Source organism: Hemisphaericaspora subhashii (assembly GCF_019202705.1).
Source record: "Hemisphaericaspora subhashii strain CBS 10753 chromosome Unknown scaffold32, whole genome shotgun sequence".
In the NCBI taxonomy this organism is placed as follows: domain Eukaryota; kingdom Fungi; phylum Ascomycota; class Pichiomycetes; order Serinales; family Debaryomycetaceae; genus Hemisphaericaspora; species Hemisphaericaspora subhashii.
In genome coordinates, this window is record NW_026057384.1 from 75,427 (window position 1) to 88,775 (window position 13,349).

Here is a 13,349-nt window from a genome sequence, read left to right on the forward strand (position 1 = left end):
GGTAGCTCTTCGCGCAGTATGAATTGAAAATTTTTCCGTATGGCTAACAATATCTTCAATACTACTATAACAACATCTACCAATGTTAATCCACCACATAACGAAGAGGAGTTTTCCTAGAATCATACCGCGATCGTTATCTTCCCCCCTCATACGACACCCCAACTACTCCACGCAATCAACTCCCGCCACTGCTAGCACCCCAGCCACCAAACAAAAACTAGCCCAACTCAATATAGAATCATATCGAAAACAAATCCAAGATCGAATCGCCAAAATCCCCATTGAGAACTATCGTAACTTCAGTATTGTCGCTCATGTCGATCACGGAAAATCCACCCTCCTGGACCGACTTCTAGAACTCACAGGTGTAATCCAACCTGGAGGAAATGCCCAAGTCTTAGACAAGCTCGATGTGGAAAGAGAACGTGGGATTACAGTTAAAGCCCAAACCGTGTCCATGATCTATCAGGACCCAACTAGCAAAGAAGACTATTTGTTACATCTTGTAGATACACCCGGACATGTTGATTTCCGTGCTGAGGTGAGTCGATCATATGCAAGTTGTGGTGGGGCTCTATTGTTAGTGGATGCCACTCAGGGTGTACAAGCTCAAACAGTAGCTAATTTTTATTTGGCATACAGTATGGGACTTAAGTTGATTCCTATCATAAATAAAATCGATCTCGATCTGGCTGATATTCCTGCAGCTATGGATCAGGTAGAACTGACGTTTGAATTGCCAAGGGAGGAATGTATCCCCGTGAGTGCGAAGACTGGATTGAATGTCCAAGATATAATTCCGGCGATTATTAGAGATATTCCGTGTCCAACTGGAGATTTATCCAAACCATTAAGGGCCTTACTTGTCGATTCTTGGCATGACACATATATGGGTGTGGTCATGCTTGTTCATATCGTAGATGGTCGACTCAAAAAGGGATCAAAGATCGGGTCCGCACATAGCGGAAAAACATACGATATTAAAGAATTAGGAATCATGTATCCGGATCGTATACCCATGGACGAACTCAAGGCGGGACAAGTTGGTTATGTCATTCCTGGAATGAAAAACCCAAGAGAGGCATTGGTCGGGGATACGCTATTCCAACATGGGAAACAAAGTCTTGGACTTGAAGCTTTGCCCGGATTTGAGGAACCAAAACCCATGGTGTTCGTGGGGGCTTTTCCTGCCGACGGGAAGGAATTCAAGGCTATGGATGACCAGATGGAGAATTTAGTATTGAATGATAGATCTGTGCATTTGGAAAAGGAATCCAGTGATGCGTTGGGAATGGGTTGGAGATTAGGGTTTCTTGGATCATTACATGCGTCTGTTTTCAAAGAAAGATTAGAAAAGGAATATGGGGCTAAGATTATTTTAACGGCCCCCACGGTTCCATTTAAGGTAGTGTATAAGAATGGAGATGAGGTGATTATTAAGAATCCAAATCAGTTTCCGGAACATAATAAACAAATGGTGAAGACGTTGATGGAACCATATGTGGAAGCGATCATGACGGTGCCGGATGAGTATGTGGGACAGGTTATGTCATTATGTCTTGGGAATAGAGGTATTCAGAAGGATTTGGAATATTTGACAACCGGACAAGTGTTGTTGAAATATGAGATTCCGATGTCACAATTGGTTGAAGATTTCTTTGGGAAATTGAAAGGGGCAACTAAGGGGTATGCATCTTTAGATTATGAGGAATGTGGATATAAAGAAGCTGATATTGGGAAATTACAGATCTGTGTGAATGGAATTCCACAAGATGCATTGACTACAATTGTGCATAGATCTCAAGCACAGCAAAAAGGTAGAGAAAGCGTTGTGAAATTTAAGAAATATTTAAAAGGGCAATTATTTGAGATTGCAATTCAAGCTAAATTTAATAATAAATCAGTGGCGAGAGAGACTATTAAAGCTAGAAGAAAGGATGTTACTCAGAAATTACATGCTGCTGATATTTCAAGATATAGAAAATTATTAGATAGACAAAAGGAAGGTAAGAAACAAATGAAGGCTACTAGTAGTGTTTCAATTGGTACCGATGCATATCAGGCATTCTTACGTAAAGAAGATTAAAAGCGTGTATTTAGAAAAGTTCTTGTATATATATATAATACTTAATCATTCTTTAAGAATTTCTTGTAGAATACGTTATCAGATTCGTCAACGAACGTATATCCAATATTCTTTAAAAATGCTTGGAAATCATCCTCTGAGCCTTCAGGAAGGATAAATCCACATAAAACTTTTCCAACATCATGACCATGATTTCTATAATTAAACAAACTAATATCCCAATCACTTCTTAAAGCTTGTAAGAAATTAAATAATGCATTCGGACGTTCTGGGAATTCAAATTGGAAAATCTTTTCCTGTTGAGCTCTAGCAACGTGAGATTTTCCTCCAACAAGATATCTACCATGGGATTTTGCTAATTCGTTATCGGAAATATCAACAACTTCATATCCGGCATTAGTCATTGCTTCTAAAATAGTTGGTTTTTCACGGTGTTTATCAATGACATTGAAGGAAACAAAGATATTTGCGGTTTTATCACCACTACATCTATAGGAGAATTCAGTGATTGCTCTTGGATTAATAATTTTTTGTAATTTTGCAAATTCATTTGGTTGTTCAGGAATTGTAACTGCAAGTGAGACTTCTTTACCTTCACCTAATACAGCACGTTCACTTACAAATCTTAATCTATCAAAATTCATATTTGCACCTGATAAAACTGGGACATAAGTCTTTTCACGATGATCAATTTCAGGATGTTCTTCAATATATTTCTTTAATCCAGCAACTGATAATGCACCAGAAGGTTCTGTAATCAGTCTTGTATCTTCAAAAATATCTTTAATTGCTGCACATAATTCATCAGTATCAACACGAACTACTTCATCTACTAAATCAGTACAAAGTCTCCAAGTTTCATCTCCCAATACTTTAACAGCAGTCCCATCGGCAAACATTCCAACTTTATCCAATACGGCCATTTTCTTTTGTTTGAGAGATTGATACAAAGCATCTGCGTCATATGTCTCAACACCAATGATTTTAACATGAGGAGCAATTTGTTTAAGATATACAGCAACCCCGGCAATTAATCCCCCACCGCCAACTGGGACAAACAATGCATTTAATTTATCTAATCTTAATTGTCTTGTAATTTCCAATGCAATAGTACCTTGACCAGCAATAACATAAGGATGATTAAAAGGTGGGATATTAATTAAATTATTCTCATTACTTAAACGTTCACATTCTAATTTTGCCGAATCGAAATCATCACCAAAAAGGACAACTTGAGAACCTAATCTTGAAACATTTGTATATTTAATTGATGGGGTTGGAGTTGGCATTACTATAGTTGCGGGTATTTTTAATTTATTGGCAGAATAAGCGACCCCTTGAGCATGATTACCAGCAGAACATGCGATAACACCAGACAATGGATGTTTTGACTGTGAATGCAAGTGAGCAATCATATTATAAGCACCTCTTAATTTAAATGAAAATACTGGTAATAAATCTTCTCTCTTAAGGTAGATATTTGAACCACATTTATGAGATAAGTTAATTGCATGAGTTAAAGGAGTACCTCCTTCATTAACAACATCATATACTCTTGATGTTAAGATCAATTTTATATAATCTGGTTGTCCATCACTTTTGAAATCAGATGGTAATAATTCTGGCCATTTCTCGCTGGTTGTCTTGGTTGACTGATTACGCAATTGTTGTAATGATAGTAATTTCGTAGTATTTGTAGTACGTGTATTACGTAATAGTATACGTGAGTATACAATTGGTAGTTTCCTTACAAGCATTGGTTGTTGTAATTTCCTCGGTTCAAATCAAAAGAAGAAGAAGAGGAAATGAAATGGAATTTTTCAACGAGATGAATTCTCCAATTAAAAAATGATGATGACAATCAACTGATGAATCATACAAAACTTGATTTACACTAGAGAAAAAAATATATATATATAATCACAGTTGGATCAAATATGAAATCTACATCCAGACAATTAGTCATTCTTTATTGTTACAACCAATAAGAGCAAAGCACAATCATAGATTATTAGGACTAATTGAGAAGTAAGATTGACTCATACTTTTGAGTGTCTTGTCCGGGTACCCTTTTTGTGTCATAACATTAAGCCGCGCCGGTTCAGGTGAAAAAAAAAATCAAGAAGAGCTACCAATTGTAATTTTTCAATGCATCAATCCAAATAATCCTAATAGATCGCTACAATAAGTTATAGAAAAGATCTAACTACATAAGTTGAATTTCAATCAATACTGAACTATACATATTTCTAAATGTTATTCTAAACTTTGTTTATCGTTGCTACTTCAAAAACTATTAATAATTAATATAAATATTGAAACGTGTCTCCTAACATTTAAAAGGAAGGAAATTACTATGAATTTATTCCAATTTCAAGTCTCTTCCTTAACAAATAAAGGCAACCTATCGAGCCAAATAAGTGATTACGAAAATAAGTAATAATTGTAACTGTGGACACGACTACTTCTTTATTTCATTATATAAAATAAGAAAGTAAGTTGATGCAAGAACAAGCAGGAGTTTCCCTACAATTAGTTTGATTATTAAGGAAGCGCAATTTAACTGAAAAAAAAAATATAAAATTATATGTCAGTATCTTTTCTAGTATTACAGTATATGGGACTAGATCTATTATCTTCTGTGTCTATTTACATTCAATGGCTAATGATAAAATAAGAATAAAATTTGTTAGCTTTCCATATATATATATGTAGGTGTATATAGGTTGTGATGAGATATAAAAATATTACAAAGGGAATTATTGTTGCAATTGTTGATGTGGTGGTGCAGCATAACTAAAAAAATATTTTGATGGCTGCAAAAAAAAACCTTAAAATTCACAGAAACATAAACTACCAATATCTTCTTCTCTCTCTCTTTCCCCCTTACTTTTTGTACTGTGTATAATAATTTTAAACGGCATTTATTAAGCATCTACTTATTTTTATTTGTGTATACGACGACAATTATCTATCATCCTAATTATTATTATAACTGACTAAATCTATTTATTTTCTTACCAATTCAACTACAACTACAACTACTATTACTACTGCTGCAATTACTACTAGGTAACTATCATCTAATTATAAGTCAGCTATATTACTCCCCTTACTTCCCTTATTCGTTTTCTATCATTACCCCTTTTATTTTATTTATAATTTTTTTGCTATAACAAATCCTACCCATCATCCTATTATATAGCATACCTAAATCACATTTTGATCTAATTACTTTTTATTTTTTTGATATCTTTTAACCAATTCATTGCTAAATTTCCAATCTAATATTCCTATCCCCCTCCCTTCATCAGAGACAATTTTTACTATTTTTAGATATTCCCAACAGTTCAACCAACAAAGTCAAACAAAGCGGTTTCAAGTATCATAATTCTGTCTTTTGTTTTTTTACTATTCATTTCGTTTAGCTTTATTTATTTCCTTATTAACATCTATTACTAAGTCAACTGCTTTCAAGTTTTAAAACACATTTCAAAACCTTGGGTTCAAAGGGTTTTGAAGAGTAACCTTGTGAAAAAACCATGGATTTAAATTATAATGAAGAATTCCAAATACCTGATTGTCATCCCAATTCCGATTTCAATAATCATCCCCTGATTGTAGGTGGAGGTGGAAGTGTACATGATAATATCAAGATTGAATGGGATTATCTTCAATTGTCTCATCAAGAAATAACACAAGCATTGGAGAATAATGCTAGTGCAACTACAACAGCAACAACATCAACATCAACTACAACAGCTGAGAATAGTATTATTAATGGCGGGGCCAATGGGAGTGGAGGAAATGGAGGAGGTGGTCCACCAATTGAGATTAGTCCGTCCATTTCAAATCAGACGGTACAATCGTTACGACCTTCATTCTCGAGTGAGTATGAAACTGATACTACTGATTTTTTAGGGTTGATTGATAAATCGGATCAATATACTTTCAAATTGGATGCTAATTTCTTCTTTGATCATAATAATAATATAGTGGAGAGTAATCATCAACAACAGCAACATCATCAAAACCACCACCATAGTCATAATAATACTAGCACTAATGGCTATGAGCTAGAAACTACTCCAAAACATATATTATCAACACCAGCATTCATAGATCATGGAACTCCTGAATTTCTCCTTCTCCAAAATGAAATTCAAGAATTAAACAATACTCATCACCAACATCAACAACATCTTCAACAACAGCAACATATACAGCAGCATCATAACCTAAACCAACATAACCACCATCAACAACTCCCACATCAATCAAATAATAGATTTCTCCTGCTGTCTCTGTTTTCCTCCCAGGTTTTCCAAAGACTGATTTCATCCACTTCATCCACCCCTGCCTCGGGTCCATCCCCAATTCAAATTGATTTTGAAGAATTTGTAACCTCCCCCATCTACGAATGGCCTAATGACGAAACATCCACTCCACAAAACATAAACCTCCTCAACACAAACAACATTCAAGTCCGGCTAGTCAATCTCGACCCTAAGACAATCTCCGACGCCGTTCGAAAAACTATAAGGGAAGAATTTGCAGTACAGGATTTATTCCTCAGTGGTCAAGCCCCCTTGCTGGCCCCCGAAATCCCTCGAGCTATAAGAAAGAAGAATGATAAGGATGTTGAATGGACTCCATTGAGTGTATACAAAGCATATACGAATATCAAGAGTCCTACGAATGGGAAGGAGGCATATAATCATTTAGTGCCGTATAGTAGTTGTATTGGGACATTGAATTATCGACCTAAAGACCATGCAGCCTGGAAGAGGAGTCCTAATCGAAGGAGGTAAACGTGTTTGTTTGTTTTGAGAGTAGAGAGTTTTATTAAAAAAGATAACGAGATAATAATAATAATAATAATAAAAGAATAGTTAATATGGATATGTTTGATTTGGTTTTCGGTTTTTAATGACAATGATTATTTATTGTCTTATATTTGATTTGTTTGTTGTGTTGTGTGCTTTTCTTAATTATTAATTAATTATAGTGTTACGTTTTGTTGAATGTATATACCTTTTTGGAGAGAGTGATTTTAAAATTAAAACTAAATGTAATTCTAAGTAAACCGTTTATTAGATCGATCTCTATTATGTTTTGCAATTTTACGAAATTTTTAGTTGTTTTTTGATGTAAAATTTTACATCCACTTGCTGAAAAATATTTATTCTTCAAGGAGGGCAAACAAAGGCAAGCAACTACGAGGATTGCGCTTATTTGCCTTATAATGACCCCTCCCTACCAGAAGATCATGTATCTAGAATACGGGTTATCTAAATCGTAATTACCGAATAGACATCTTGCATGAAGCAACACCAATTTGCGGACATAATTTGCGCGGAATTCTGATGAAAAAATCCGAAGTATGAAGTATTTTTTTTATAGAGACAACCAAATAGAGAAGATGACAAATTTCACGTGAAAAGTGGTTTAGACTCCGGCTTCAAACCCCGTATAATGGACATTGAAGATAGTTTACTCCACTAACGGTGGAGAAAGGACTTTGACACAAAAGTTGACAAAAGTAAGTGTGTGGGTAATTTAATATCCAATCATAAAAATAATATCTCGATTATCTAAAGTCACGTGCAATTATCTGATAGTTTAAAATATTCGCAATCTTTTCATTGTCGATGAATTTTATATACAGGAATATTGATAATACCAATTAAACTTAGATGGATGATGGAATTATTAATCTTTCTTGAAAATTTTCAATTTTATATTAAACATTTTAGAAATCCCTAGTTCTTTCTACTTCTTCCAGATTTCATCAATAAAAGTTAACAGTCATGAGTATAAGTCAACAACAAGCTAGTATGTATTAAAAGATAAGGGAGATAGTCCTCGATACATTTGATTTTTTGAACCATTTCCCACTACCTTTGGCAACCAAACTCATGTATACTAACTAAAGAATCTAGTCGCTCATACAGTTGATAGAATTGGTGGTACTGTATTTGTCACTCAACCTGCCAAGTCCGTTGAGTCTTCATTTACAAGTAACCTTTTCCCATCTGCTACAAGATTAATCAATTCAAATGATCCTTATGCAACCATTCAAGATTATCTTACCAATACTATTGAAGAACATTCAAAAGTTACAGTTACAACTGATGGAATTACTTTACTTAAGAGTTTACCATATTTCTCATCATCTGCTTTCAAGACTAATCAAGTTGTATCTCATATTGAATTAAATAATTTTGATTATTCCATTGTTACTTCATTAAGAGATTTAGAATATCCTATTTTAGTATCAAATACTGCTAAAGATGCTTATGTATTTGCTAATTTAGCTTATAATTTAGCTGAAAAATTACAAACTTCAGTTTTCCATTTCTTTGCTCCATCTACCGCCAATGAATCATTTAAATTATCCGAAGGTGTTTTGATTGAAAATGTTGAAGAGTTGGAAGTTGATAAGATTTTACAACAATTTGGTGTTAGTCCATTTGAAATTGTCAATAAAGGAACCAAATCTACCAAAGATGCTATTTTGTACTTGGGTTCAGTATCTGATGCTCTTGTTGATGCTGCTAATAAAGAAAACGCATTATTGATTAATGTTAAACTTTTTAAGCCATTCCAATTAAACCGTTTATTATCCATTATTCCATCAACTATTGAAACTATCACTGTTGTTCAACAAACTACTGGTGCTCATTCTGGTTCATTTTCTCCATTATTATTAGATTTCTTTGCCGAATATCCAAAATATCAAACTTTGAAAAACTTCACCAAAATCGTAGCTGCTACTTTTGGATTAATCAAAGATTATCAACAAGTTATCAAGAACTTATTGCAAAATGTTCATGCTGAATCTCCAGTTCAAAATTTATCATTTGGGAAAATTAATACTGAATTAACTACCAAATCTTCCAAACAACTTAATCAAGATTATATTGATGCAATTAGCGGTGCTCATAATTTAGAACAAGCATATTTGAAATTATTACAACAAGTTAACCCAACTAATTTGAATATCTTGAATGAATTCCAAGCAGAAAATATTGGTCTCGAAACAAATCCAGAATTCGGTTTCGGTTCATATTTATATGATCAAGAACAACAAGAGAACTTGATTGCTTTAGTTGGTTCTGCAATTAAATCTCCAAATGGGTTTAATTCTTCTGATAACACCAGATTAATTGAAGCTTTATCCACTTGGTTAGTACAAATTAAAGGAACTGGTAGAGTTGAATCTGAATTGGCTAACGAAATTGTTGAATTATTAACTAGTGATGATGAATCAGTTCAAGCCCGTGAATTATTGGCATTGAGTAAATATTTTAAGACAGAAAACAATTGGTTGATTGGTTCTGATGCTTGGTCCTATGATTTAGGTTCGTCAGGGGTACATAATGTGATTACATCCGGTAAGAATATCAATATGTTGATTATTGATTCTGAACCATATTCCGAAAAGAAGGAAAATGAAAAAACTATCAATGGTTTCAGAAAGAAGGATGTTGGTTTATATGCTATGAATTATGGTGATTGTTATGTTGCTTCAGTGGCTATTTATTCAAGTTATACCCAAGTCTTGCAAGCATTAATTGAAGCCGAGAAATTCAATGGTCCTTCAATTGTTTTGGCATATTTACCATATCATCAAGAATCTGATAATACTTTAGAAGTCTTAAAAGAAACCAAAAAAGCAGTTGATAGTGGATATTGGCCATTATATAGATATGATCCACATTTAGAAAACGATGCAGAAACTTTCAAATTAGATTCATCAAACTTGAAGAAACAATTAGCTGATTTCTTAGATCAACAAAATAAATTAACTTTATTATCCAAGAAGAACCCTCAATTATCCAGAAACTTAACTTCTCAAGCCAATACTGAATCCAAGGCTAAACAAACCCAAATTGCTGATGAATCTTTTGCAAAATTACTCCAAGGGCTCAGTGGACCTCCATTAACCATTGCTTTTGCCTCCGATGGTGGAAATGCCGAAGCATTGGCTAAGAAGATCAATAGACAAGCAATTGGACGTGGATTGAAATCAATCGTGGTACAAATGGATGATATTTCCGTTGAAGATTTACCAACTGAAACCAATATCGTGTTTGTGACTTCAACTTCCGGACAAGGTGAATTCCCAACTAATGGGAAACAATTTTGGGATGCATTAAAGAATACAGTTGATTTAGATTTATCAAGCATCAAATATTCCGTGTTTGGTCTTGGTGATTCTCAATATTGGCCACGTAAAGAAGATAAACATTATTACAACAAGCCAGCCAAGGATCTTGAAGCAAAATTGAAACTTTACGGTGGGGTTGAATTAGCAGAAATCGGACTTGGTGATGATCAAGATGCAGATGGTTTTTCTACTGGTTTCAATGAATGGATTCCAAAGATCTGGACCGCTTTAGGTGTTGATAATGTCGAAGGTGTTGAAGAACCAAAGCCAATCACTAATGAAGATATGAAGCTTGGATCTGATTATCTTAGAGGTACCATTGCTGAAGAATTAGCTGACCAATCCACAGGTGCTATTTGTGCTGTTGATCAACAATTAACTAAATTCCATGGGATTTATATGCAAGATGACCGTGATATTAGAGATGAACGTAAGGCACAAGGATTAGAACCAGCCTATAGTTTTATGGTTCGTGTTAGATTACCTGGTGGAAGAGCCACTCCTAAGCAATATTTAAAGATGGATGAATTGGCTGATGTTAGAGGAAATGGAACTTTGAAATTAACAACTAGGGCTACTTTCCAATTACATGGTGTTGTTAAACATGATTTAAAACCTGCTATTAGAGGAATGAATTCTGCTTTGATGGATACTTTGGCTGCTTGTGGGGATGTGAATAGAAATGTTATGGTGAGTGCATTACCTCACAATGCGAAGATTCATGGACAAGTATCTGAAGTTGGTGCGTTGATTTCTGAATATTTATTACCTAGAACCACAGCATATCATGAAATTTGGTTACAAGGGGATGGCGATGGTGATAAACCAGGTTACAAGGAAGCTTGGGAAAATAGAAAAGAAGGTCCAACTAAGAAGAAAACTCTTGTGGCTGGAAATGTCCTTGCTGATGTTGAACCAATGTATGGAAATACCTATTTACCTAGAAAATTCAAGATTGTTATCACTGTTCCTCCATATAATGATGTTGATGTATATGCTCATGATATTGGATTGATTGCAATTGTTGTTGATAATGAAGTTGTTGGGTTCAATGTATTAGCTGGTGGTGGTATGGGTTCAACTCATAATAATAAGAAGACTTATCCTAGAACTGGTAGTATGTTCGGTTACGTCTCTAAGGAACAAGTTCATATTGTTTGTGAAAAGATTATGTTGGTTCAAAGAGATTTCGGGGATAGAACTAATAGAAAACATGCTAGATTGAAATATACTATTGATGATTTAGGTGTTGATGTATTCAAAGGAAAGGTTGAAGAGTTATTAGGATGGAAATTCGCTGAACCAAAGCCATTCAAGATTGAATCTAATGTTGATTATTTCGGTTGGTGCAAGGATGAATTGGGATATAATCATTTCACTGCTTTCATTGAAAATGGTAGAATTGAAGATACTGTTGAATTACCTCAAAAGTCTGGTTTACAAAAGATTGCTCAATTTTTGGATGGTAGAGCATCAGGAGAATTTAGGTTAACAGGTAATCAACATTTAGTCATTTCCAATGTTGCTGATGAAGATTTATTAGAAGTTAAATCATTATTAGCTAAATATAAATTAGATAATACTGATTTCTCAGCATTAAGATTATCATCAGCTGCATGTGTCGCCTTCCCAACTTGTGGTTTAGCTATGGCTGAATCTGAACGTTATTTACCAGTATTAATCACTAAATTAGAAGAAGCCTTAGAAGAATATGGATTAAGACATGATTCTGTGGTGATGAGAATGACTGGTTGTCCAAATGGTTGTGCTAGACCTTGGTTAGCTGAAGTTGCATTGGTTGGTAAAGCTCTTGGTGCCTATAATTTATTATTGGGTGGTGGTCATCATGGACAAAGATTGAATAAGATTTATAGATATTCAATTAAGGAAGATGAAATCTTGTCTACTTTGAAACCATTATTCAAGAGATGGTCAGTGGAAAGAGATGATGGTGAACCATTTGGAGATTGGTGTATTAGAGCTGGTATCATCAAGGAAACTACTGAAGGTAAATATTTCCATGATGATATTCCTGAAGATGCTTAGATGAATTTGTTTAAGAGAGAGGAGGAAGGATCATTTGGTTTTAGGACTTGGCGGTTAACATTGAATCATTGGGTCTGTTCTTTCTTTTATTAGAAGCATTGTAATCTTTTTGTTTTGTACTTTTATTCGTTATTATTTGGATTTATTTGTTTATTTAAAATTCTTTTTATATATTATTAATAAAATAATAGATTTATCAATTGAACTTGTTCAAACTGTAGGAATATGCTAGTATTAAATATGTCTTTAACGTTTCGGTGACTTTGACTATCTCCCTTGATTTAGCTGTTCTATTACAGAAAGCGAGTCGTTCCCAATCTATAAGAAGAATTTATCTGTAAGCAAATAACTCTATGTGTATTTATTATACTTCTATCTATCTATATCCTGCGTGAATGATAACTACTATTGCTATTACTATTTCTATGACCAGTCATAGTATTATTATTATCACTTGTATTAATCTTTGCTTGTTTTAAAGCATTTGATTTCATTTGTTGAATATCTTTAATTAAATTCTTTGTAGTTAATTTATGGTTTCTTTCAACATTAAAAGAATCTTTAATCTTAACATTCCATAGAGTTACACTTACACCGTTTAATCTTCTTAATATCTTTTGTTGTGTTTGTAATGCTCTTTTATTCATTTTATCATCCATTTGCTTTAGGATTTGCTGTTGTTGATTACGAAGATGTCGTATTAAGAGTTCCTTATCTTTCTTGGTATATCCAACAGCCATGTTACCTTCTTCCTTATTCATTCTCAACTAGTATCTATCTCTTACTATATTATATTAATCTATTGGCAAGAAGAAGAAGAAGAGTAACAGTTCCATAAATTGTAAACAAACATTGGGGGTGGTTGATAGAGACTGCATATAAATAACCACTAGAAAAAATTTCAATTTTTCATTTCAGTGGCAATTCAGCGACAACCAGAGAGGGATTGAAAACAGGTAAAGGAACTCACTTGAAGATTAAATAAACAACAGCAAATTTAACACTAATTCCCATCTCAATTGATAAACGCGTTAATTGAAC

The 13,349-nt window shown here is 33.9% G+C and overlaps 5 protein-coding genes across 5 annotated transcripts; 3 read left to right on the plus strand and 2 right to left on the minus strand. All coding sequences in view use genetic code 12, as the record gives it.

The window, feature by feature from the left end:
• Nucleotides 1–82: 82 nt before the first annotated feature.
• Nucleotides 83–2,089, plus strand: J8A68_005147 (GTPase; the record flags this gene model as incomplete). The annotated part of the gene is made up of 1 exon (XM_049409181.1): nucleotides 83–2,089. The coding sequence occupies one exon, from the start codon at nucleotides 83–85 to the stop codon at nucleotides 2,087–2,089; it is 2,007 nt and encodes a 668-aa protein (XP_049261588.1).
• Nucleotides 2,090–2,130: 41 nt separating this feature from the next.
• On the minus strand, nucleotides 2,131–3,846 carry ILV1 (threonine ammonia-lyase; the record flags this gene model as incomplete). Its single annotated transcript, XM_049409182.1, has 1 exon — nucleotides 2,131–3,846. One exon carries the CDS (start codon nucleotides 3,844–3,846, stop codon nucleotides 2,131–2,133), a length of 1,716 nt encoding a protein of 571 aa, XP_049261589.1.
• A 1,785-nt stretch (nucleotides 3,847–5,631) lies between these two features.
• Nucleotides 5,632–6,900, plus strand: FGR12 (Fgr12p; the record flags this gene model as incomplete). The annotated part of the gene is made up of 1 exon (XM_049409183.1): nucleotides 5,632–6,900. One exon carries the CDS (start codon nucleotides 5,632–5,634, stop codon nucleotides 6,898–6,900), a length of 1,269 nt encoding a protein of 422 aa, XP_049261590.1.
• Nucleotides 6,901–7,899: 999 nt separating this feature from the next.
• Nucleotides 7,900–12,308, plus strand: ECM17 (sulfite reductase (NADPH) subunit beta; the record flags this gene model as incomplete). The annotated part of the gene is made up of 2 exons (XM_049409184.1): nucleotides 7,900–7,924; nucleotides 8,032–12,308. 2 exons carry the CDS (start codon nucleotides 7,900–7,902, stop codon nucleotides 12,306–12,308), a joined length of 4,302 nt encoding a protein of 1,433 aa, XP_049261591.1.
• Nucleotides 12,309–12,688: 380 nt separating this feature from the next.
• Nucleotides 12,689–13,069, minus strand: J8A68_005151 (uncharacterized protein; the record flags this gene model as incomplete). Its single annotated transcript, XM_049409185.1, has 1 exon — nucleotides 12,689–13,069. One exon carries the CDS (start codon nucleotides 13,067–13,069, stop codon nucleotides 12,689–12,691), a length of 381 nt encoding a protein of 126 aa, XP_049261592.1.
• Between the last annotated feature and the right edge of the window lie 280 nt (nucleotides 13,070–13,349).